We start from the raw sequence: 26,235 nt of genomic DNA on the forward strand, positions 1-26,235 counted from the left end.
GTGTAGCTATTGCAACCGTGGTTACCATCCAGAATCATCATGCATGAAGAAGACCATTGATCTCATGGCACAAACACTTCAGCAAAATAATCTTGGTAACCTTATCCCAGAAGGTACCAAGAAGAAGCAGGAAGAAAAAGCACCAGAAACAAGAAACAATGCTCATGCATTGATTGCTATTCATTCTTCTTCAGATGCATGGATCATAGACTCTGGAGCTTCACACCATATGGCAGCCACAAAAGATGTTCTCTCTTCTTTGAAACCATATTTTGGTTCACCTATTCACTTGAGAGATGGATCTTCTATAGCAGCAACTGGCATAGAGAAGGTTGAGATGGGAATTGGAAGTTTTGAGAATGTCTTGCACATTCCAAATCTTTCTGTCAATCTTCTTTCTGCGTATCAAATGACACACATTGGCACTGGCAGGAGAGTTGAATTCACTCCAGATTCTATGAGCATATTTGATATTGAAGACAACTCCAAAATTGTTGTTGGTAGGGCAAATCATCACTCTCATCTATACACTTTCACTGATTTTATTGCCAAATCAGATTCTACTTTACTTCTAACACATGCAAATGATGAAAGTAGATTTTGGCATGAAAGATTTGGTGATTTGAACATTAGATACATGCAGCAATTGAGAAAACAAGGGATGGTGAAAGGCTTGCCTACCATAGAATTTTCTGATGGAGTTTGTGAAGGTTGTGCTCTTGGAAAACATCCACAAGAAAAATTTCCAAAGGGGATTGCATGGAGAGCCTCCTCCCCTCTAGAGATTGTTCGTAGTGATCTGATGGGTCCATTTCCTGATCCTTCCATGAGTAAATCTAGATATGTCCTAACATTCATTGATGATTGCACAAGATACACATGGGTTTATTTTCTCAAATTCAAATCTGAGGTGTTTGAGAATCTCAATATTTTCAAAGCCCATGTGGAGAATCAATTAGATAAAATGATCAATATCCTCCACACAGATAATGGGGGGGAGTATGTCAACAATGATATTCAACATCTTTGTGATGAAGTAGGAATACAGTTGCAGAACATAGTTCCTTACACTCCGCAACAAAATGGGTTAGCTGAGAGGAAGAACCGATCCTTGAAGGAGATGGCTAGTTGTATGTTGCATGCTAGATCTCTTCCCTCCAAATTGTGGGCTGAAGCAATCAATTGTGCTTCATACATACAAAATAGATCTCCTCACAAATCTGTCACAGGAAAGACACCTTTTGAAGCATGGAGTGGCATGCAACTAGAAGTGACCCATTTTCGAATTTTTGGATCACGCGCATGGTCTCGCATTCCTGTAGAGAAAAGGAAAGCTTTAGAGCCTCAAAGCAAAGAATGCATCTTTGTTGGATACCCAGATGGTGTAAAGGGCTATAGATGGTTAGATCTTTCAACAAAAACACTCTTAATTGAGAGGAGTGTCTACTTTGATGAAAGTCCCATGCACGCATCTCAGAAGTCACATTCTCGTACTTCTTTGCTTCCTCCTCTTACAGATCTCAAAGATAATACATGTAATCATTCAGATCTGATTTCTGATACATCTAAATCTGATTCAGATGAACTTGAGCATGCATGTGCAGATCTAGATGCAGTTCTTGATTGGGCTTCTAGTGATGATTCAGTATCTCCTATGAAAAATCAAAGGACTAGGAGCTTGGTTGATATATAAGATGCCCCTCATGAACTTTCAGCTATCGATCCCATCATGCCAATGCATGCCTATATGATTCAGGAATTCGATCCTCAAACATATCCAAAAGCTCTAGGGAATCCTCTTTGGGAAGCAACCATGGATGAGGAATACAATTCTCTCATTGAGAATCACACTTGGGACTTGGTTCCACTTCCACCTGATCACAAACTTGTAAGGTGTAAATGGGTCTATAGAACAAAGAAATCAATAGATGGCCATGTAAGTAGATACAAAGCAAGGTTGGTAGCCAAAGGCTTTCAACAAGTTCATGGCATTGACTATGATGAAACTTTTGCTCCAGTGGCAAAAATGGATTCCATTCGTTTGGCTCTTGCAATTGCAGTAGCAAGAAGGTGGGAGATTCATCAAATGGATGTGAAGAACGCATTTCTTCATGGTGATCTCAAGGAAGAGATCTATATGGAGCAGCCACAAGGGTATGTACAAAATTCCTCACTGGTATGCAAACTCAAGAAGTCACTCTATGGCCTCAAGCAGGCACCTAGAGCTTGGTATGCTAAAATGGATTCTTATCTATTGTCTCAAAATTTCATGCGATACAATTCTGATCCAAATGTTTATATGATGAGAATATTTGACTCTCTATTTCTCGTAGTACTCTATGTAGATGATCTACTAATAACAAGTGATTCAGTCAAAGCCATTGCTGCAACCAAAGTAGCTTTGCATGCTAGATTTTCCATGAGAGACATGGGTCTCCTCAACTTTTTTCTTGGTCTTGAAATTAACCAGAATGAATCAGGTGTCCAAGTTTCTCAATCCAAGTATGCATGGGATCTTCTAGCTCAATTTCACATGAGTGATTGTAAGCCAACACCCACACCTTTCTTGTCCGCAGTAAAGCTTGAGGATGGCCAAGATACACCATTGGTTGATTGCACACTCTATTGTCAGCTTGTGGGGAGTCTTCTTTATCTCACTCGCTCTCATCCAGATCTATCATATGCAGTGGGTGTTGTTTCCAGATACATGCAGGAGCCTCATGAACTGCATTGGAAAGTTGCCAAGCATATACTTCACTATGTTCAAGGAACCCTTAGCTACGAGATTCATTATTCAGCTAGATGTACTTTGGATCTCATTGGCTATACTGATTCTGATTGGGCTGGTGATAGCATTGATTGCAAGTCCACTTCAGGATATGTTCTCAGTTTGGGCTCTGGTCCAATTTGTTGGTCAAGTAAAAAGCAATGTTCCATTGCTCTATCATCCATAGAGGCTGAATATTGAGGTGCAGTCAATGCTACCATTCAAGTTCTTTGGTTACAAAATTTTCTCACTAAGCTGGGTATATGTTTTCATCAACCAATCATCATTTGGTGTGATAACCAAAGTACACTGAAGGTTTGCAGAGATCCTGTACAACGAGAACGGACAAAGCACATCGAGATCCACATGCACTTCATCTGAGATCTGATCCATGATGGCATCATTGATTTACAGTATTGTCCCACGTCTCAACAGATTGCTGACATATTCATGAAGACATTCACTGAGCAGAAGTTTCACTTTCTCTGAGATCTTCTTGGGGTGAAAGAAACTGTACCACAGTAGTTTTCTCGTTATGTTAGTATCTATTTTGAGGGGGGGTTTTCTTCCCACTGGGTTTTCCCTCTTTCCTCATTTCTTTCCTCTTCTATCTCTTTAGTTAGACTTAAGGGGGGTGTTAGCATTAACTTCTAGTTCTTCTAGTTCTGTTGGCGTTATTTTACAGTTACCTGCATAGATTATGGATCATAATCTATTAATATCTGTTTGCCTCAATCTCCTCCATTCACGTGAATTTAACATGTAAGTCTAACCCAGGTTTCTTGAGTTACATCCACAAAGTGTGGATCTAAACACATCAAAAGGTGTATGCTCATATGCATTATGATCATTGTATTTTTTCTTTTGATTAATTAACACTCTGTTTTTATGCTCTGTATTTTTTCCGGCAAACTCTGTTTTTCTTTTTTCTTCTAGCAGATCTATCCTACACTGTGCAGCTACAGCTGCATTTATTTTACAAAATAAATGACAAAATATTCTTAGTTCATCTATAGTAAGTTTGTTTCATTTACACGTCAAGTAAAACAGCTTACATCTAATATAGACTGCCTTCGAACACTGAAAATTATTCATGGAAGATTAGAGTGATAATTTAGAAATTATGAGAAAATCATATTGAATATTTATTTAAGTAAAACTTAAGTTTCTGTACTCAACATTGCGGTGCTTTAACCATTCAAAGAAAATTAAGTATCACTTATGATTGCCCATTTAAACGGAGTATTGAAATCGTTACCTTCAATTTATGAATGCGATCTTGTATTACTGCATTACTACAATAACAAAGTCGCATCCATTGTAATGCATTCAACTCTTCAATACCCGATACACCTTGCAGCTTCTCACAAGACTCAATGAAGATTTGCTTCAAGCAGCTCACTCTGTAAAGACTTGGCAACTCCTCAAGCACAGGGCAATTTTCAGTAATCAGCAGTGAAAGCATTGTAAGGTCACCGGTTACTCTTTGCAAATCTCTACAACTTCGTACAGACAGCCTGATCAGTGCCGCTGGCAGCGTAATGTTCTGTAGCTCATTACAATTGTCAATCTCAATTTGCTCCAGGCAGCTCAGTCTGGCAAGATTTGGCAACTCCCCAAGCCTATTACATTCTTTAATTTACATTCTCCAAAATTGCACACTTGTCGATCTTGAATTCGATGAGCTTGGGTAGATCAGGTATTAGTGACAATCTTTTGAAAAATTTACAGTTGGTAATCTCAAGAAAATATAATGTCTTTATCTTTTCTAAATCCGCTTCAATAAGATTTTCCATTGTACAAATTTTTAGAGATTGTAGGCATTGACAGCAATTGCCAGTAATTAAAATTTTCGTTACAAGATAACGGCATTTAATTTCTAAATTTTCGACGCCACTCATTGCTCTTTTAGACCACCCATCACTATTCAAAGCCACCTCTCCCTCGTGAGGTAATTTGAAATCCGAGATAACTAAGGACTGGGTCTCCTCTGCAGTGTCAGTGGAAGGCAGGTATCCTGTTAATTCTTGCTCCATCACTTTTAAACTACGGAGATTCATTCCTAGAGATCCTAATAAAGACCAAATATCCATTTGAAATTGCTTAGCATGCAACACTACCATTTCCATATTATCTGATTTTCCTGACAAATCTGGAAACTCTTCCAGAAAGGTTCCAGCAATGTGCAGCTCTTTTAAATGGAAGGGCGCCTGATAATCAAAATAAATGTATTTTTAACTTTGTACCCAATAGCCAAGAAACTATCGTAACATAACTCACATCTAAGCATACAAATAATAAAGACTTAAATTTGGATGTAGAAGGACAAAATACCTGCATATCGCTCTGCCACAATCTTTGGAAACACCCACCGCTGATTCTTAAACACTGCAGGTTCTGAAGAGGAACCCATGAAGGAATGCTTGGGTTTATATCTGAATTGAAGACAAGTTGGGGCTGTTGGTGGTTAATTCAACTTCAAATAACTATTAGTTCACTACCGCAGATTGTGGATCACTAACCGCACAGAAATATGAAATTAGCGGTAAAAGATGCTTAGTTAAACTTATAGATCTGAAGTTTGCGTGAAAACAGATCCACTATTCTTGGAGATAATGGAGAGGATCATGCCAGCGGTCCATCATTCACGGAGAGTGAGAGAGGATCTTGCAAACTAGATGCAAAACTAATGCTAACACCTCCTCTTTTCATATATCTCCGTGAATGATGGACCGCTTGCATGATCCTCTCCATTATATCCAAGAATAGTGGATCTGTTTTCATGCAAACTTCAGATCAATAAGTTTAACTAAGCATCTTTCACCGCTAATTTCATATTTCTGTGCGGTGGCTTGTTTCTATAAATCATGCTTTTGCATAATGTAAAAACATAATGAATTAATAGAGTTTCATTTTTTCTCCTGCAAGTTTTGTTTTCTTCCCTAGCTAGATTTGTAGTTTTGCTTTGCAGAAATTTTAACATGGTATCAGAGCGAGTTTGCTATGAAGAAGAAGCATTAACGATTATTTGCAAGCAGATTTCTGAAGATTAGCATCATCATGGAAGCTGGCGTAGATCTCTATTTCTAAATGCATGCATATTCTTCCCCTCATTTTTGCATGCTCCTTGATTTTTTTTCCTATATTGATTCTTTAAAATTGTATGTGCTTTGCAAGCACTGCATGATGAAGATCTGGAAAATTTGGGGCTTTGTAAAAATTAAACTTTTAGAAAGTTTATATGAGGTTTTGCTTAATGCATTTAGTATAGGTTTCTTTCAATAAGATTCTCGTATAAAATAGAAGATTAAAGTTGCTATACACTCTTCTTCCATTGATAGCCAAAAATGTTCTTTTGTTCTAAATTCTTGTCTACATGAGATTCCAATGTTGCAACTTTGTTTGCTCCTAGAGATTCTTTCTAGCAAGGTTCCTGACTACATGAGATTCTAGAGTCGCATCTCCGAGTGCTTCTAGAGTTTCTTTCTAGCAGGACATTATTGAGCAATGGATATACAATGGCATCATCCCAACTGGATGTCATATTTCCATTTCTTCAGCTTGGAGCACATTTCTACATATTCATATCTTCTTGTCATCAGATGGTCAATTTCTATATTCAGAGACTATGTATGTGTCTATTCATCCATTGGAGCAATACAGAATATGTACAACTGCATTTTCAAAGTATCCCAGAGGTACTCATGCAGTGGTTTCTATGATTTTGATACAATTCTGTTGCAGTGTGGATTCATTTGTAGTTCTTCAGCCTCGATTGCAGCTTTCTTCTATAGTTCGAATAATGGTCAGGAGTTTCTCTCAATTGGATTTTCTCCTTTCTTATTTGTAATTGGGTTCTTGATCAGACTTTGTTGCCGAGACCCATATCTCTCCTTATGTAGACTTAAGGGGGAGTGTTAACACACTTAACATTTAGTCCCGCACCGTATTTTATGAAAAAGAGATAGTGCATATGCGTTGTGCATGTAAGGCTCACTAAGGAGCTCATTCTGGTTTTTAACTCCCTCTTCATCTTCCAGTTTTGTTTCATGCAAATAGTTGTTGATCTCCAAAAATTTCATGTATCTCATGCATAATTTCTGCTCCTGTGATCTATATATTATTTGTAATCATACAGATTTTTAATAATGAAGATGGTTTAATGGCTTTCATTTGTTCTTCTGATTTTCTCTGCAAGTTTTGCTTTTATTTTCCAACTAGAGCTTTTCTCTATTTTGCAGGATTAGCTGCAAAATTCTACACGGTATTAGAGTAGGCTGCTAGGAAGAAGAAGCTAAACACTTTTATTTGCAGGCACAAAAGATAGAGTTGTTCTAGATTGGAATAACCATTGTATTGAAAGTTTTGTTTTTGCATCTTTTTGGAGATATTTTTAAGGAGTTAATGATGTATATTTATAAAGATTGCAGATGCATGTATTGTGGGAGCAATCAACATGGGCATGAATAGTGTCCCCATTTCTCACATAATGTCTTTCTACTATTTTTTGGGAATGCATCAGAATCGCAAACTGCTCCTTCTCCACCTAAAAAAATAATTGATGTACCTTCAACTTCACTTGCGAGTTTGATAGAGATCTTGGCTTCTTTGAATGCTACTTCAGATTCTCTTCAGCAGGTTCATTCTTGTCCTCTTGATGAGTAAGATATCATCCTATCAGACATTTATCATTTGTTTGTTGAATCTCTCTTTGATCATGATGACAATTTTGAGGACATGTGTCTTCTCTCTGATGTCAGCTCACATCAAGTTGCATCTTCTTTTGGTTTGGATTCTCTTGTTTTCTCTCAGCCACTCCATGCTACTATCTTGATACATCCTGATTCACAGCCAAACAAATCTCACACTTCAGTGGTCACTGTTCTGGAATCTTGTATGGAAGAGTTGTAGTTCAACATCATATTGGAGAAACATGAGTATTTTTCATAACCATTCATCTTGATTCCTTCATACATTTCATTTGAGTGGGAATTCAGCAGTTTGATAGCTCGAGGTTTCTATCTTCCAAAAGGAAGAGGCATCATTTGTTGCAGGGGAACCTACTACAACATTTGTTTTGCTACATTCTGTATTGACATTCTTTCTCTTCTTTGTGAAGGCACAAATAGCCACTTTCTGCAAGATATTTGGTTGCAAGACATTGTAGCATATTAGGTATCAAGCAGAGTTAGTCTTAATTTTGAGGGGGGGTTTTATTCTCACTGGGTTTTCCCTCTTTCCTCTTTCCTCATTCTTTCTTCTTTCCTCTTTCCTTGGTGTAGCATCCTAAAATTGCGACACTTGCAATTTCGACTGCATTTGGGTCTTCACGATGGCGACGCAACACTGAACCTGAATGGAGACCTCAAAACTTGTTTATAACATCAAAAACTGCATTTGCACCCTGGCCTGATCCTCCTTACACCCTGCTGTCCCAGGAGGTGGGACCATGGCGCCCAGCACCTTGGTCCTTCAGGACCATGGCGCCCAGCGCCTTGGTCCCCCAGGACCATAGCGCCCAGCGCCCTGGTCCCTGGCCCTATTTTGGGCCCGATCTCTTATGGGGCTTCAGGTCTTTAAGTTTGCAAATTGGAAAATAAGGTTGCTAAGTCGGCCTAAGGTCGGAAAAATCAGTCTTTCAACCCTAGTTGAAAAGTATATAAACTACATTTCCTCTCCCATTTTGAGGAGGAAGGACATATGCGTACAAAAGGCGGAAGCGCTAAGCGAACATTCAAACATTCAAGCATTTCAAGCATTCCTTCAAGCAATTGATCATTCTAAGTCTCCATTCAAGGATAAGTGTTGCATTCAAGACAAGGATTCAACCATTGAAGAGGAGATCACATACAACATACAACACCATTACACCTTCGCATGTAAGAATACAAACATTCTTACAACAAGGTATTAGTACTTTATTACATTACAAACATTTACATTTACAGCATTTTCATTTCTTGGTTAATTCCAAAACCGGGGTTTGACCTAAAGGCAAATCCCTAATCCCTAACCCCCCAATCGTCCTCTCTTTTCTGTGTGTAGGTTGCAGGTATGCGGCTGTAATTGAAGATCTGGAATCCTTGTGCAGAGACGAACAGATCCCCTTTCGTTTCGCAGATTTTTCGGACGACCGTGTGCACGCCGGGCGCCATCGTCCCATCAACTTTCGCTCAAATTTGCAAGACAGCATCATCTCGACATTTTACTGCTAATTCCAGGTCCGCAGCTTCATCCCATATTCCTATCTCTGTTTATCAGCGAATCTTTCTCACTTTACATGCATTCCTAGTTCAATCCTTCTATCTACATTCTTTACAAAAGAGGGTAGCCTTGCTGTCTTAACCCTTGAAACTCATTTAGAATCCAATCTTGCATTGTGTGGGATTGGATCTTGTGGGTTTCAACCCCTCTTTTGAATGTAAAGTCTCTCCTAAGTGAAAACTGTCAATCCTAGTGACCTCCTTTCTCCTTGGAGTGGGGGGGAACACCTGGGGTTCGATTTTCCACTTTACATTTTGGTGAACCCGACATGAACATCCTAATTCTGATTATTCATGGTTAAATCTGAAAATTTTTGCTTCCTTAATTATATTTCCACATTTGATCTTTTGCAAAATTTTAGAGGTTAATTGCATAAAAAACCGTAAATTTTCTTTTTGGTAATTGAGCTTGTGAAATGTTTAATTGTTAATGCTAATTTTAGATCTATCCTTCTATTGCAAATTGTCAATTCATATTTGTGCTTTAATCCTGAAAATTAAGTGGTTAAGTGTCAAAACCTTAATTTTTTAAAAACCCTCTTGATTCAACCTTTGATCGATAATTTCACTGATCAAAACATCTCCAAATCGGCTGTAACTTTGGATTCCACAACAAAATCATAATATCTTTCATCCCTGAAAATTTGGAAAAAAGTTGCGAGGACCGTGTGCACCCTGAGTGCCATCGTCCTCGACATTTTTTTTGAAATTTTGGGAGCTAGATCTTACTGTATTTTTCTGCTAAAATCCAGAATCTTGGCTGATTTCATCAATTCTAACACTTTCAAAATTAAAGTCAAAGTTGGTCTAGTGATTGCTTGGATTAAGGCTTCTAATCATTCAAAAATTGTGGAAATAAAAATTTTGTGTCAAAATTGTATTTCATACTGTCCTAAATCTGAAAAGTGTGTTGGCATTCATTCAAAATTTTAGTGCTTTATTCAAATTTTTGCAATTTGTGACTTTTGAAATTAAATGTTTAATTGCAACAACTTTGATTTCCACTTTCAAAATTGAATTTTGCGTGAAATTGAGTCAACTTTTAAATTTCAAAGCTTGCAATGCTTTTAGTGTTCCCTCTAAAATCATAAAATTCAAAATTTCAGTTTCCCTCTCTTTTTCAAAATTCAAATTTTGCATTTTTCAACAAACTTGGTAGGGTTCAATTTTGAGATTGCAACTTTAATTTGGCCTATCTACAGATCGTAAAATCACTCAATTTTTTCAGATTAGCTTTAAAATCATCATAACTTTCATCCCTGAAAATTTTGAAAAAAGTTGCGAGGACCGTGTGCACTCCGTTCGCCACGGTCCCTGACATTTTTTTTGAAATTTCGGGAGATTGTCGTGATTGCATTTAACAGCTTAAATCTAGGAGATTGGCTGATTTTATTGAAATTTGTTACCTCTAGAATTCAAAATCTTCTCTCCCTCTCTAGTGCATGAGTTTCACAACAATAAGCCCTACTTACACTATTCCCGTTAGACGAAGTCTTAGAATTAAGTCTTTCCAAGGTTTAATTACCGAGGAGATGGAACCTAATTTGAATGGCCTTTTTAATGAGGACATGGGTAATTCCTCTAATCCTCTTAATGATGAAGAAGCTCTCCATGAGGTTTCTGTAGAACAACTTTCAAAATTGGATAACCAATTTGATGATTTTCAGCAATGGATGTCTTATGAGTATCCCGATAGTCAAGCTCTTTCATTAATTGAGGGTCTAAAACGTATGGTTCAAAGCGATAAGAATGGAATTGATATTTTGTGTGGTATTGCACACATCGTGGATTCGAATGTAATGCCTATGAAGAGTTGTGTCGAAACTTTAGGTTATACACAACCTCCTACTCAAGCCAATCATTCTATTCCTTTGACAACTTCTATTGCTAGTATACCTACTTTTACATCAAACATAATGACTACTTCAATACAAAACATTCCACCTATGATCACCAGTCATGGGGGCAATCCTTCCTCTTCAATCAACCCTCTTCCTTCATTCAATCCGACTTCTTCATTCATTCCTTCAATGAGTGTCCCTATTACATCTCCACAAATGAACATGACGCAAGGGGGCAATTCATTTAACCATTCCATTCCTCTTGGTAGTGTTCCTTATTTCCAATCATTTCCTATGACTAACCATCATAGTGTCCTTGGTACCTGTTGTGACCATTTCACACATCGCCCCATCGCAAATGGGGACCCCCTCTTTTTGCTTGTTTTTCGCTCGTTTTCGCTTTCGTTTTTAGGGTTTTGTTAGTTAGTTAGTTGTCTGGATTTAGGGTCAAGCCTTAGGGTTTTAAATTCTGTCTTTTCAAGCCAAAATCCAGTCGTTTTTGAGAGCTTTTGAGCTTCCTTTTCTAGGATGCAAATTTTGAATGCAATGAATTCGCCAAAATGGTCTAATTTTCAATAGGAATGTTAATGCAGAGCTTAAATTTGTCTAAGTGTTGACAGTCAATGAGAATTTTTGTCCGATTGAATATTTTGACCAAATTTTGACCTTTTTTGATTTTTGATCCTGGGCATTGGAATTGATTTGTTTTCGCCTCGTGAAGTGTTAAAATGTGAAAAATCATGTTATTTTGGCCTGTGGGAGCAAAATCGCTCCTGTCCCTCAGTGAAGGACGGGAGCTCATTTTCAAATATCTCATCGTCCCTGCAGAGTCCAGACAAATTTCGAATTGGAAGTGATGGAGAACGGCGATATCTTTCCATTGAATATAAATTGAAGATTTTCATGAGCACAAAAATGCCTCCAGGAGGAAAATCGCTCCTGTCCCTCAGTGAAGGACCGGAGCTACAAATTCAATTTCGCCTTGTCCTTGCGAGATTTCGAAGACTTAATGATTTGAGGACATCCAAGGGAAGATGCTTTGCCAAATGAATATAATTTGAGATGCAAAAATGAAGGAGAATGACCTATATTGACCAAATCGCTCCTGTCCCTCTCCAAGGGACCAGGGCGAAATACCTTATAGCTCCCGTCCCTCTCCCAGGGACCAGAGCGATTTCCTTCATTATGCAAAATCCAGACAAAGGTCAAGGCAAGTTTACATTCAAAAACAAGGAAAAACATGAGATAAATGCGTTGAATATAAATTGAAGATTTTTGGGATGTCCATAACAGTGTTAAATGCCTAGTTCGCTCCTGTCCCTCAGGAAGGGACCAGAGCGATTTTTGATATAATTGATTTTCTTGCAAAGTTACAAACAATGTCAAGGCATGAACGAATAGAGTGAAGAAGGACGAGTTCGTTGAATATAAACTCGGAACCTGGCAAAGTGAAAATAAAGGCTACAAAGGGAGGATCGCTCCTGTCCCTCTCCAAGGGACAAGGGCGATACAAGGATGATGTTGCTTCCCACGCAAGTTCAAGGTCGATCCAAGTCAAGACAAGGTGGCGAGGGACATTTCAAGGTGTCTCTAGCAAGCACGAACATTAAAAGGTTGTCACAATGATGAAATTCACACCCTATAGCCTAGATCGCTCCTGTCCCTCAGGAAGGGACTAGGGCGATGTTAGATGCATTGGCCATTTCATGCAAAATTTACGTAAGGACAAGATGTTGCAATGTTCTAGAGGGTCCATGGTATGATAAAAGGATGATATACAAGGGTTTTGAACGTAAAATGATCATCATTTTGAGCATGGTGACTATATCGCTCCTGTCCCTCTCCAAGGGACTAGGGCGATTTGCTTTGGATTCCTCGTTTTGCTTCAAGTTCAAGCTAAGTCAAGACGTCATAAGATAGCATATGGTCCAAGGCATCGTTTGAATATAATTCGCAAGATTGTTGAACGTCCAAACATTGCTGATCAAGGGTAAAAGCTCACATCGCTCCTGTCCTTTGGACAAGGACCAAGGCGATATCACCAAAAGCGCTCATATTCTTTCAAAAACGAAGCAAGGCGAGGTTAAGCGAGGTAAGGGATGACGTTTAGAAGACATTACAATGAAGATCAAAGTGCAAACTTGCCAAGGTTAAGGAGAAAATCATGGATCGCTCCTGTCCCTCTCCAAGGGACAAGGGCGATGATCCCTCAAAGCGTCCAAACACTTCGTGCAAACAAATGAAACAAACGCAAAGGGAACAAGCATAGGTGTTATTCGCCCTACAATGAAGATAGAAGATGCATATTGAACGTGAAAAACATAGATCGCTCCTGTCCTTTGGACAAGGACCAGGGCGATATGCATTTAAAGGACACCCATATGCGCACACAAGGCAATCAAATTCGAAAGGCCATCATGATGATCGATAATCAACGTGGAGATAAAGGAGTTGGACGTAAGAAATGCAAAAATCTAGACAGAAATGGTGAATCGCTCCTGTCCCTCTCCAAGGGACCAGAGCGATGAGGTACGTCCCTTTATTTTCATATTTTTGGCGCCAAATTAAACAATTCAAATTTTCCTCAAATGCTAAATCGATTTAAAACATTGAAAATCCATTTTTATTTAGCATTTAATATGGCGTTATCTTTTGTTAATTATTTTTTGCCTTTATTAAAAATCGAAATTCTCATTTAAAAAACGCAAGGCATTAATAATTAATTATTTAATTAATATAAAATTGATTTGAAACGCCCAATTAAGCAAGTCGGCCTTGTTATTTTATTGCAAATCATTTAAAAAATGGTTTTATTTGTCAAGTCGGCCTAAGGGGTGAAAGGATGAGCGCGCTATATATGAAGGGTGAGAGATTTCATTTTTACATAATCATTTTTATCTTTCTTCATGCGAATTGAGGAGAGGCGAATATAGTGCGAAGTGTATTCAAAGGTGGTGCGAATTCAAACCAAGGGTGGCGCTTAGTTATCAAAGGGTGGTGTGAATTTGAAGACCACACCAAATGCGCACTTGAGGATACATTAAGGCGAATTTGCTAAGGACTTGGAGGATTTGTTTGAGCGATTTGTCAAGGGCAAATTTGAAGATCCATTTAAGACCACGTCAAAGACGATAATTGAAGATCACGTTGAAGACAAAGGTGGCAAAGTCAATTTTGAGGAGATCATATTGAAGATTATTTTATACCTCAATTTTGCCTAGGCGAATTTTGTTTTTGCATTCTAGAGTTAGCTCTCTATCGAGGTATGGCGATTTAATTATTATTGCTTTATTCATTCGTCGTCATATTTTAAATTTTGAAATTTTGGATTTTTGAATTTCTCAGCTCAATCGTTGTTTTTTTTAGGAAATGATAACTCTAAAGACTTATCATGATGTTTCCTAAAAACTCTTCTCTCTTATTTACGCTATTTATTGCAAAATCTAGTCCTAATAATGAAATGTTGTGTAGGTATGGCGACCCCAAAGGCGGGAGCATCCACCAGCCACTCGGCTCTCATGAAAGAAGATCAGAAGACCGAAGAAGTGGAGACCAAGATCGTGTCAAAGTGGAGCAACATTGGAGATACAAACTTGGGGAACTTTAGCACGAAGAAGTTCCGAGAGGTCCCTTACATCGGCAAGCCATCACCTGTCGCCCAGAGAATAATAGAGAGTGGCATCATCAAGGCGGCCGGCTTTCCTCCAGCTATTTAGTGCCACGAGTTGATGATTGAGTGTGCCCGTCACTACAATCCACAGTCCAGGACAATTGTGTCCAATGAGGGAAGCACTTTGGCGTACCTTTCAGAGGAAGCCATAAGTGAGGCTTTCCATCTTCCAGAACACAGGGACATGATATATAAGAGCATTGAAGGAGCCAGATCAGTGTACGATGATGATCCAGATGCTTGCCTAAGCATAATCAACAAGAACTGGCTACTTAAGAGTCGTCCCCGTCTGAGCAAAGTACCGAACACACCGCATCGGATTGATTTCCAGGAGGAGTACAGAGATTTGATTACCATGCTCAACAGAGTTACAGGAGCACCTCATGCCTTCTATTTTGAGAAATGGATGTTTTACTTCATCCAGGTGATTGTTCAAGGAAAGGGTACAATACATTGGGCTAGGATAATTAGCCATTGCCTAGACGTACAGTTGAGGAGACTCAGGGCTACTAAGTCCTTCCACATGAGTTCATACGTCATCTATGCGTTGATCAGAAGTGTTGAGTACGCAGGACTACCTCACAGAGGAGTGATTGGAAGAGGACCCGGCGAGGTTAGAGCTTGTGAATCCTATACCTACTTGCATCATCCACCAGGGAAGAACTACAAATTAGTCAATGATACTTTCATGATGAACATCACAAGGACGTTGCAAGGAGGGATTCACAACAGATTATCTCAGGATGCCCAGGAATTCATCAAGAGGTACGGTGCTTGGTTCATTCAGTTTCCCAAGTTCACTTACATTAGAGTGCATGGATGTCCTTTACCTCCATACATGTTGCCGAGGTACCCGACAGACAGAATTGTGTTACTTGAAGTAACAAGGCAGTTGGCAGCATATGTGAAGGCATTCAGACACAGACATCAGAATGGAGTTCAGGTACCTATTATTTTGGGTAATTCAGTTGAGGTATGTCCTAATGTCTTAGCCATGGATGACGCAGAGAAGGAGTTAGCCTTGTATTCTTTTTCATCTTTTGCTTGGAGGAATAGTTTTGATCCGCATGGACATTTAGAGGAGACGGTCGGTAGAAGATTTAAACATGAACAGCAGATTGAAGATTTTATGATGAACCTCCTAGATGATCTCGGAGTGAAACGAAAGATACATTCTAGATTGCCTTTGGATTTCATCAGGAAATGCAGGATTTACAGAGTGGCTGACCAAGCTCAGGACAACGGCAGGCACATCCAATCTTCATATGATAGAGAAAGCAAAACAATTAGTTTGAATTGGAATGAGCCCGAGGTCATGGATTTAGATGATTTGATGGCACCAGTTTTGTCTTGTACTCGCAGATGGGTAGACGTTCAGCATCAGAAGTTGAGAGAACAAGGCATAGCTATGTCTTTTACTTTGGAAAAGAAACCAGCCGAGGGTGGAGCCAGTGTTAGTGAAGGCAATCCTAATCCTAGGAATTCAGGTGAAGGTAACCTTCGATGTGCCAGTGAGGGCAATCTCCATTCGAGAGGTTCGAAGAGAAAGGAAAGATCAGAAAAGAAAGGGCCTTCCACGAAAAAGCTAGGTGCCAACAAAGATCAAACACCGGGTACTTCTTCCAGACCAGAGGATAGAATAGTTCGAGTGGAAGAGTCCATGGAGTCGATGGTACAGAATGACAGACAGGAGGAAGGACAGGACAGCATGTTTCATCCGATGGATCTCTCCAAGATTATGAGTTAGAAGAGGATAACGAAGTAACATCTCCTCCCAGACAAGAAGAAATAGTACATAAAGAAATTCAAGTTCAAGAGAAAAGATCGAATATCCCAGATTGGTTGAAGGAAAGATTAACCAAGGTGATTGTAATTGAGGATGAAGACAATGCAATTGATTTAGAGAGCCTTGTTGGACGTTCACATGTGATAACAGAAAAGAAGAAGGCTACAAAGATGTCCAAGATGATTCGAGATGAGACTGGATCTAGAAAACTGCAGATAGCTACACCGGCAGCAGACAAGTATGAGGGTGAGATCCTAGCAGAAGACTATCATATACAGACTATTGAGTTAGGACCGTCCACAGCAGAGCAGACTTTAGATGATGCCACCGACACATTTGAGGCATTGAAGGACAAGTTTAGAGAAGAAGTGGAAAAGAATAGAAAGCTTGAGAGAGAGGTCGGTGCATGGAGGACATATTTCAGTCACATCAATGAACCTTTGGGACGTCAGGATCCAGTTAGATCACCAGTGCAGGCATTGCCCCTTCAATCGATCAATGAAGCAGAAAGATTCAGAAACCTGGTCCAGCGTACATGTAGTTGGATGGATAGATCTCACACAGTGGCCATAGAATTTGTTTCGAGGATGTCGAAGATCACCCATCAGGCTATCCAGGTCCTTGAGATAATCCACAGATTGATGGCAACAGTAGCTGCATTTGCCCATACCAAGGACGTTGTCATCCCTGTCTTGAAAGTAATAAGACATACATCCAGAAGAATTTTGGCGCAGGAGAGGATCTTAGAGGGTGATTCTCACAGTTTGTTTCAGTGGTCAACCTTACTCCATATAAAGAGTGTTCTCTTCGAGGACATCAGTGTTAGATGTGGTCAAGTTGAGGAGGTGATCAATCCGATCCAGGACAGAGTATTTGAGGTACTTCATACCATTCTTGGCAGAAGGATCGAGGTCGAGACAGATGTGGATATTCAAGAATTTGAGGATAAAATCAAGATCATCTTTCGCAAGGACGCAGATGTTACAGATGAACAGTATGATCAGATGTATGCCACCATGCTCCTGATTGATAGAACGAAGGAACTTGAACCTACTTGGGACGCAGCTCTTCTAGATGCATTCGATCAGGTCATCCACTTAGAGGAGAGTATCAAGAACCTTCCCGAGATTCCAATCACAGAAATCGAAGGAATCGTGACAAAATTCATTGCATATGCTAAGAAAGAGAATTGGAAAGGGAATAAGATTCTGGATGAAAGGTTGTTACAGATGACATGACATCTTATTTCTCATTGGTTGATACCTCCTAGATTTTTGTGCCAAATTTAATATTTGGCTATGTATTTAATATTGTTCAGTAAAAAGGAGGTCATTTGTAACAAACCCTAATTAGGGTTTAGTTGTCATGATCTTGTCCGTTGATTTATTTTCAATCTGGACCTTTCATTGTAACTGGGGATGCTATTTATACCCCCATTTTTCATTTCATTTAATAATAGTGTAATAGATAATAGTCGAATAGTCAGATAAGAGTGAAATAGAGAGATTAGAGTTAGAAGCAATTTTTATTTTGTAGCAAGATTGAGTCTTGAAGAGAGAAATTCAAGCAATTGTTGTATATGATGACTTGGAAATCAATAAAATATTGAAGTTATGGTGTTTTGTTGCAAATTTCTTAAGTTATCTTCATGGTTGTTGGATGTACTTGAATCACGCTCAATCAAAGTAGTTTGTTAATTTGAAAGACTAAGTGTGTGATTTGATATTTGGTAGGATTCGCAATCCAAACCACTAGCTTCTTGCTGATTGTAGGAACGCCGTGCATGGTCGACTGGAAAACATTTTGAGTCCTTAACCTTCAAGCATTTTCGTATCTAGGATATGTACCTTCGTAGTAGTGTCCTTGGTCTTTGATGCATTGAACATCATTATTACCTTAGAAGATCGCACTAATCTCAATTGAGTTGTTATCTTATGGCAAAATTGAAGTTGGTTGAGTCTTGCCAAATCTCATTCATGCTAAGTCGTTCATAGGGTTAGGCTAGATTAGACTTCCTTAAACCCTATCCTTTTGCTATTTTTGAAAGTTCCTTTTTAGTTTAGTAGAATCTTCGAGCCTTTGGAATCCGTAAGACGCCTTGGAGGAAACAGCAAATCACATCATACCACTAAAAAAGCTTGTCCACACGTGGAGACCCCACTAAAAGAACCTTGGAGTCCATCTAACTGATCCTTTTTGCAGATCTTCAGCAGTTAGAGACTATTTTCTCAAGAGAGGATAAGATGCCTGTCGGTATTTTATTCTGTGTATGATTGTGTATAGAATACACGTCAACAGTACCTTACTCTCAATCAATACCTTCTTTCAATAACATAATACCTCCATCACAATCTAACATGTCTAATATGAATTCTTCGACTGAAGCGACCATTAACAATCTTGCACAAACCGTCTCTTCTTTACAGCAACAAATTGCCTCTATGAATCAATCTAAGTTTAGTGTGCCCACATTTGATGTTGCGAGCCCACTTTCTCTTGACATTGTTCGAGCTATCCCACCTAAACATGTTGAAATTCCATAGTTGGAGCTTTATAATAGTAAAGGTGATCCTCTAACACATGTTAAGACCTTTCAAACAGTATGTACCGATTTTGCTCATGACCAAAGGTTGCTTGCAAAACTGTTTACTAGAACATTAAGAGATAAGGCCCTACAATGGTATTGCTCGTTGCCTTCCTATTCTATTACTTCTTTCCAACAACTTGCAAATGCTTTTATTCAACAATTTCAAAACAATATAAGTCCTAAAGTTACTTTGATTGATTTAATGCATTGTAAACAAGGTGTTAAAGAAAAAGTGACTGATTTCATTGGTAGATATAAGCATTTGTGTGCTCAAATTTCTTTTTCAATACCTGACAATGATATTCAAAGAATCTTTATTTCTAATTTACAAAACGATATTAGAGAAAAACTTCTATTTTCTGAGTTTACTTTTTTCCAACAGTTGTGTGCAACTCTTCACAATTATCAACTGACCGTGAGTCAAATGGAACAAGCAAATCCTATGGCTCCGAGTGATAAGGGTGATAGTAGTCAACAACCATTTGGGAAGTTTAAACCGAACAGAGGTTTCATTAATGAAAACATCATCAACAAAAATGTGAATGCAGCATCAGGTGTGCCTCCTATTTCTAAGTTTTTCAAGAAAGAAAGAAAGTTTACTCCTTTGAATGAATCATTGCATAGTATTATGAATAAGTTATTGGAACAAAATGTGCTTACTCTCCCTCCTGTAAAGCAAATAGATCCTGCAAAGATTAATTCACCCTATTTTGATAACAAATCTTTTTGTCAATTTCATCGTCAACCTGGGCATGATACTGAAAAATGTTTTGCTTTGAAGGGTAAAATTCAAGATTTGATTGATAATAATACTATCTCTGTTTCAGGAGTGAATGATAAAGGCAATACATCTGTAGCTCCTCCTAACCAAAATCTTAAAATTTTTACTGATCCATTACCTTCTCATACCTCTAATGTGATTGAGACTAATGATTCCTCTTTCTCACCTGATGGTCTTGTGTCTATGACTCCGAATGTGATTAACTTTGTAGAGTAGAAAAAAATACCTAAAGAACCTTCCATCACATTTGATTCTAGTGAAACTATTAGGGCACCTGATGGTCCTTTATATATAGTTGCAAAAGTCAAGAATACACCTTGCCGTGGAGTGCTTATTGATCCTTCTTGCATGGTTAATGGTATTACTGAAGAATTTCTTTTTACTTTGCAATTGAATCAAGTGATCTATGACAAAACAAATGTGGTTGCGAAATTATTTGATGCATTTTGTTCTCCTGCAATTGGTTCTATTACATTACCTATTGAGGTCCATGACAAATCCCTTGATGTGAGCTTTGCTATTATTCCATCGTCCGAACAATTTCGTGTGAAGCTAGGCTATCCTTGGCTATCTTCCATGAAAGCTATTGCTTCTCCTATTCACAAGTGTTTCAAATTTCCCCATAATGGTGAAGTTGTTACTGTCAATCATAGTCTCTTTAAACCAGCTGAAAGAGCTTCTAGCGTTCCTATTGATTATTTTTTGTCTAAACAATTCCAATCTCTTCCACCGCGAAGTGATCATCTTTTTAAATCTTATCAAAAGTGGAAAAAAGATATGATCCTATCTCTAAGTGAACCTCGAACACCCAAACTTGATATTCCTATCGTTCTTGAGAAGGAAGTTCTTCCTTTGAAAGATAAAACTAATGTCTTTCCTCAAGAAGATTCCCAACCCATTCCTATGGATGTGACTATGTCTATGTCTAATAAACTTTCTAAAAGTAGACCTATACCTCCTCGTCATGATGGACTTGGTCTCCTTCCTAAACCAAATATTCCTCCTTTATATGGAGCAATTCCTCCTCCTTCCTTTTATAAAGAGAAGAGACCTTCCTCTTCTCCTATTATCCAACCTAAGAGATCACAACCTAAACACCCAAGTGATAAGGATGAGAACATTCCTCCTCCTCAATCTTCTCAACTTCCTACTAAGACTAGACGAAATCGTTCTGCGCGTGAACGCCGACAAAATCGTCGTCTTAGAGCACGTGCAGTTGCTTCTCAAACTTTGCCATCCCCAAAAACACCTTCAGCTAGTATTATTCCATTTTCTCCTCAGCCAAAAATTGAGCCAAAATCTCTTAAACATAAGATGCATGATGATCCTATTTTTATAAATCTTGATGATGATATAGATGAAAATGTTATTCATGATGAAAATGTTACTCCTCTTGCTTCTGATAGTGAATATGAATTTGTTGATATTGATAACCATCTATCTAACGAATTTTCTAAAGCACTTATCCTAGCTCCTAGACAAGAACAACGTGGCTTGGAACATGAACATAACCCTTGTTTGGATCTTGTGATAGCTCCATCTGCTGTGTTGGATGTTCCTCCTTTAGCATATTTCCTGCCTTCCCGAAATATTGATCAGCAAGATCGGGGGGTGGATGACGTGCTAGACTAGTTTCATTAGCATAGCAGACTCTCTCCTCCTCTCTTTTGTTACTTCTTCTATGTGTTATTCTCATTCTTCTATTTGTTGTCCTTAGTGTTGTCTACTTGAGGACAATGCAAAGTATTGAGATCTCTTTTAGTCTCTCTCATGTTGACTCAAAAGACACATGTGTTCCCTTCTTCTAGGTGACCTTCCTTGATTGGGGAATGAAGAACAATTATGCATACATACATATGATATACATGAATTATCATACAGCATACTAACCCCGAGGAAAGCGAAGTCACCTCGTGATTTATGTTTTGTGTTTATTATCCTTGGGTTTATCTCACACTTGGGGGCTAAATCTTTGTGATAACGTGCTCCTTTCCCTTCTCATTTCTTATGTGTATCACTACCTTAAAGAAATCACCCCCGACGAGGCATGTGCGATTGCTTTAACGTAGGGGGGCATACACCCCATCCATATCTCTTCAAGATACTTGAAAACTTCTTGGCGAACTTAGCTTTGCCTTGAAAATTTTTGGTATTTTTCTTGCATGACTCATAGTGAGAGAACCTTACTACTAACAGTCATGGTTCTCCCTTGTGATCTTCCCTTTTACTTTGTCAATCGAAGTCGTAAGATCCTTAGTCCACTGGGGGCTTGGTGTATCTTGCCTCCTTGACGTGGTGAAAGTCCTTCAATGTTGTTTCCTTGTACTTTACTGGAAGTATGGGCATACGCTTATACTCCTGCTAAAGTGGAGGCTAAATGTAGCGTCCTAAAATTGCGACACTTGCAATTTTGACTGCATTTGGGTCTTCACGATGGCGACGCAACACTGAACCTGAATGGAGACCCTGAAACTTGTTTATGACATCAAAAACTGCATTTTTCAGCACCCTGGCCTGATCCTCCTTGCACCTTGCTGTCCCGGGAGGTGGGACCATGGTGCCCAGCGCCCTGGTCCTTCAGGACCATGGCGCCTAGCGCCCTGGTTCCCCAAGACCATGGCGCCCAGCGCCCTGGTCCTTGGCCCTATTTTGGGCCCGGTCTCTTATGGGGCTTCGTGTCTTTAAGTTTGCAAATTGGAAAATAAGGTTGCTAAGTCGGCCTAAGGTCGGAAAAATCAGTCTTTCAACCCTAGTTGACAAGTATATAAACTACATTTCCTCTCCCATTTTGAGGAGGAAGGAGATATGCGTACAAAAGGCGGAAGCACTAGGCAAACATTCAAACATTCAAGCATTTCAAGCATTCCTTCAAGCAATTGATCATTCTAAGTCTCCATTCAAGGATAAGTGTTGCATTCAAGACAAGGATTCAACCATTGAAGAGGAGATCACATACAACATACAACACCATTACACCTTCGCATGTAAGAATACAAACATTCTTACAACAAGGTATCAGTACTTTATTACATTACAGACATTTACATTTACAACATTCTCATTTCTTGGTTAATTCCAAAACCGGGGTTTGACCTAAAGGCAAACCCTTAATCCCTAACCCCCCAATTGTCCTCTCTTTTCTGTGTGTAGGTTGCAGGTACGCGGCTATAATTGAAGATCTGGAATCCTTGTGCAGAGACGAACAGATCCCCCTTCGTTTCGCGGATTTTTCGGAGGACCGTGTGCATGCCAGGCGCCATCGTCCTGTCAACTTTCGCTCAAATTTGCAGGACAGCGTCGTCTCGATATTTTACTGCTAATTCCAAGTCCGCAGCTTCATCCCATATTCCTATCTCTGTTTATAAGCGAATATTTCTCACTTTACATGCATTCCTAGTTCAATCCTTCTATCTACATTCTTTACAAAAGAGGGTAGCCTTGCTGTCTTAACCCTTGAAACTCATTTAGAATCCAATCTTGCATTGTGTGGGATTGGATCTTGTGGGTTTCAACCCCTCTTTTGAATGTAAAGTCTCTCCTAAGTGAAAACCGTCAATCCTAGTGACCTCCTTTCTCCTTGGAGTGGGGGGAACACCTGGGGTTCGATTTTCCACTTTACACTTGGTTAGAATTAAGGGGGGGTGTTGGTGGTTAATTCCAACTTCAAATAACTATTAGTTCACTACCTCAGATTGTGGATCACTAACCGATCTCTGTTAGATTTAGATTCATTCTTTCTGCCTGAATTAAGGCTGTTGATTTCAGTCTTCTCTTGTCTTCACCGTAATGTTAGATCATGCGCTAGTTCAAGTGCTATATAAATCATGCTTTCAGCTACTGTAATATATAAGATGGGTTAATACAATTCCTTTCCTTTCTCGGCTGCTCTGTTTCATCTTTTGTGCTATTATCTGTAGTTTTTTTTGTTTTGTTTTTTTTCTAGCTAGCTCTTGTGCAGATCTGCACTCTATTTGCAGGTTTGGAAAATTCTACAGGGACTGTTTGAAATAGCGCAGCTGAAGCCATAGTAGAGAAGTATCGGAACTATCTTCCGGCTCCCCTATAAAGTATGCAATTTGACAGCCCATGGATTCATCCCAAATGGAATGTAACGACCTCCCTTTGGTTTGAGCTAGGATGTTTTGGAATACCTTTAATTCCAGCATTCACATAGTGCAGGTTACATTTGTGTAGTAGTAGGAATTTTGAAATTTAAATATCAAAAGGAAATGGAAATTCGGAGGAGGGGAAAGCATACCAAAGATTTCACATGTTGAGGATACCACACACGACAAGGATGGCTCAGTTCATTTGCCATTTCTCTCCCCAAATCCCTCAGGTGGTCATGCATTCTGAAAACAGACCTGTCCCCCCTGTATATCCATTTCCAATCCATGATAGACCGATGCCTTATTTCAACTTCTTCCAAAAGACATTTACCTTTTAGTGTTTCCAAAGCATGGTGAGAGCACAATCCAGACCACTCCCATATGGTCATAGCCATAGTCTTTGACCTGTCGATGAAAAAGCATGCTACATCCATGAAAATCTGTTGTTGTTCATAATCTAATGAATCAAAGCTTATCTTTAGTCTCTTCTTTACATCTCCGGGCAGTGTCTTACTGACTTTTTTCAATTCTTCTCTCCAATATTGCTGATCTTTACCAGAAACATGCCGGCCCAGAACTTGAAGAGACAAAGGCAAGCCTCCACACATGTTTACGAATGTCTCGATTAGATCTTCATATCCGCTACATGGATGGGATTGGCGGAAAGCATGCCAACAGAACAGCTCCTTCCCATCTTGTCTATCCAACCCTTTTAAATGATAACCAATCTCAATTCCCGCGGTCACAAGGACCCCTACATCACAGGTTGTAATTACTACTAGATGATTACCGTACTTATTTAATATATCGATGTCTATTAGAGCATCCAACTGTTCCACATGATCAATGTCATCTAAAACAATTAGGAAACTCGAAGAGCTGCTCCTTTCCAAACGATCCCTCAGACAGCTTATCCCTTCCTTGGGACTTCCAAATCTCTCATCTTTACAGAAGAGATTTGTGAGGAGTTTACTTTGCAAATTAGGTATTTCGGCCCTGGCACAAGCTTCCCGAACGTCAAACAGAAAACTTGCTCGTGTATTTTGATCTCATTCGGTTAAATAACTCTATGGAGAGTGTTGTCTTTCCAACCCCACCCATACCGAAAATTCCAATGACATTACCCTTCTTTCTCCCCGTTCTATTCATTCTGCAATGGCTCTCAAAATCTTGAACAAGATCATGGAGGTATTGCTTTTCAAAATCTTTTACAAGCTTATGAAGTCCTACTGGATGTTTGGCCACATACAAGTGTTTTGTCCTTTGTAGTTCTTTTTCCACAGCGGAAACTATTTCTTTGCAATCAATTGAACTGCAAGAGAAAGGGGAACTTTATGAGAAATAAATTTTAGTTTATCAGTTTTGCCAGATAAACAATATAGAAATAAATTTTCCAAGATATTGAAGATTGGCAGAAAAATTACCCTGAATTTTGGAATTCGTAGCCTGCAGTATATGAAACTTGTTGAAGGGATTCCTTCCACTCCTTGATCTTGTCGAGATGCCTGCCCTTCTCTTCATAATTAACAAATGCATCTTTATATACTCCCTTTTTGACATAGCGGAGTTCCCATGGTTCCACTTGATAAAACAGGGGAATAATCTTAGCGTTGGTCTGTAACATGAGAACCAGCTTAGCTAGACACCAAGGGGAGTGTACATATCCTTTGGAAAAGATGGCTATGTGTACCGTAGCAGAGCGGATGGCAGTCTCAATAGTAGAAGTAAACGAAATTCCAAGTTCCCTCTCTACTGAATCAAGAAATGCCCCTACTCCCACCCGCTTTAGAGATTTGTAAAGCTGAGTCGCCAAAGTTTGTTTCACATCGGGGCCTCTGTGGTTGATGAACACATCAAACAGTCTAGAAGATTGTTCTACTTTTCTCCTTTCATGGGGAGGTTCAATTCCAGAAAAAACATTTTTTTGGTGAGATGACGATGTAGAAGCCATAAATGCAAGGATGGGGTTGAATGCAAGGATGGGTTTGAAATAAACAGAGTAAGCAAATCTCGGAAATGATAGATATTTTTAAAAGAAGAATATAGTGAATGGAAGACATCCTTTTGCCTCCATCTAAATAGATGCTACACTTCAAGTGCAGCCTCCTTCTAGGGTCGATGGGGAAATGAGCTAAACCCTTCATTCCCTTCAAATAAGAAGAAAGACGACCGACAGATTTGATCGAAAGGACAGAGAAAGAGACTATTACTCCTTCTTCGAAGGGACGAGGAAACATATTTTTAAGCTCTTTCCCAAATGCAAATAAATAAATAAATAAATACAGTCACAAAAAATAAGAAAGGAGAAAACTTTTAATTTAAAAATATTAGCATTATAACAAAAAGGTATCTATAAATAAATTAGGAAACTTTATTTATAGGGGAGAGGACCTGCACCTTAACTTTGGATTTCTCAAAATCTTACATGGAA

At 39.0% G+C, this 26,235-nt stretch overlaps 1 protein-coding gene across 1 annotated transcript; it reads right to left on the minus strand.

Annotated features, from left to right (window-relative positions):
* Positions 1-3,382: 3,382 nt before the first annotated feature.
* LOC131069335 (disease resistance protein RUN1-like) lies at positions 3,383-25,755 on the minus strand. The gene is made up of 9 exons (XM_059208223.1): positions 25,229-25,755; positions 25,054-25,116; positions 23,954-24,800; positions 5,102-5,224; positions 4,411-4,977; positions 4,026-4,313; positions 3,823-3,847; positions 3,559-3,732; positions 3,383-3,456 (listed from the first exon to the last, which is right to left on the minus strand). The coding sequence occupies exons 1-9, from the start codon at positions 25,753-25,755 to the stop codon at positions 3,383-3,385; spliced, it is 2,688 nt and encodes an 895-aa protein (XP_059064206.1).
* Positions 25,756-26,235: the final 480 nt, after the last annotated feature.

The sequence above is a fragment of the Cryptomeria japonica genome, chromosome 7 (genome assembly GCF_030272615.1).
Source record: "Cryptomeria japonica chromosome 7, Sugi_1.0, whole genome shotgun sequence".
NCBI lineage: Eukaryota > Viridiplantae > Streptophyta > Pinopsida > Cupressales > Cupressaceae > Cryptomeria > Cryptomeria japonica.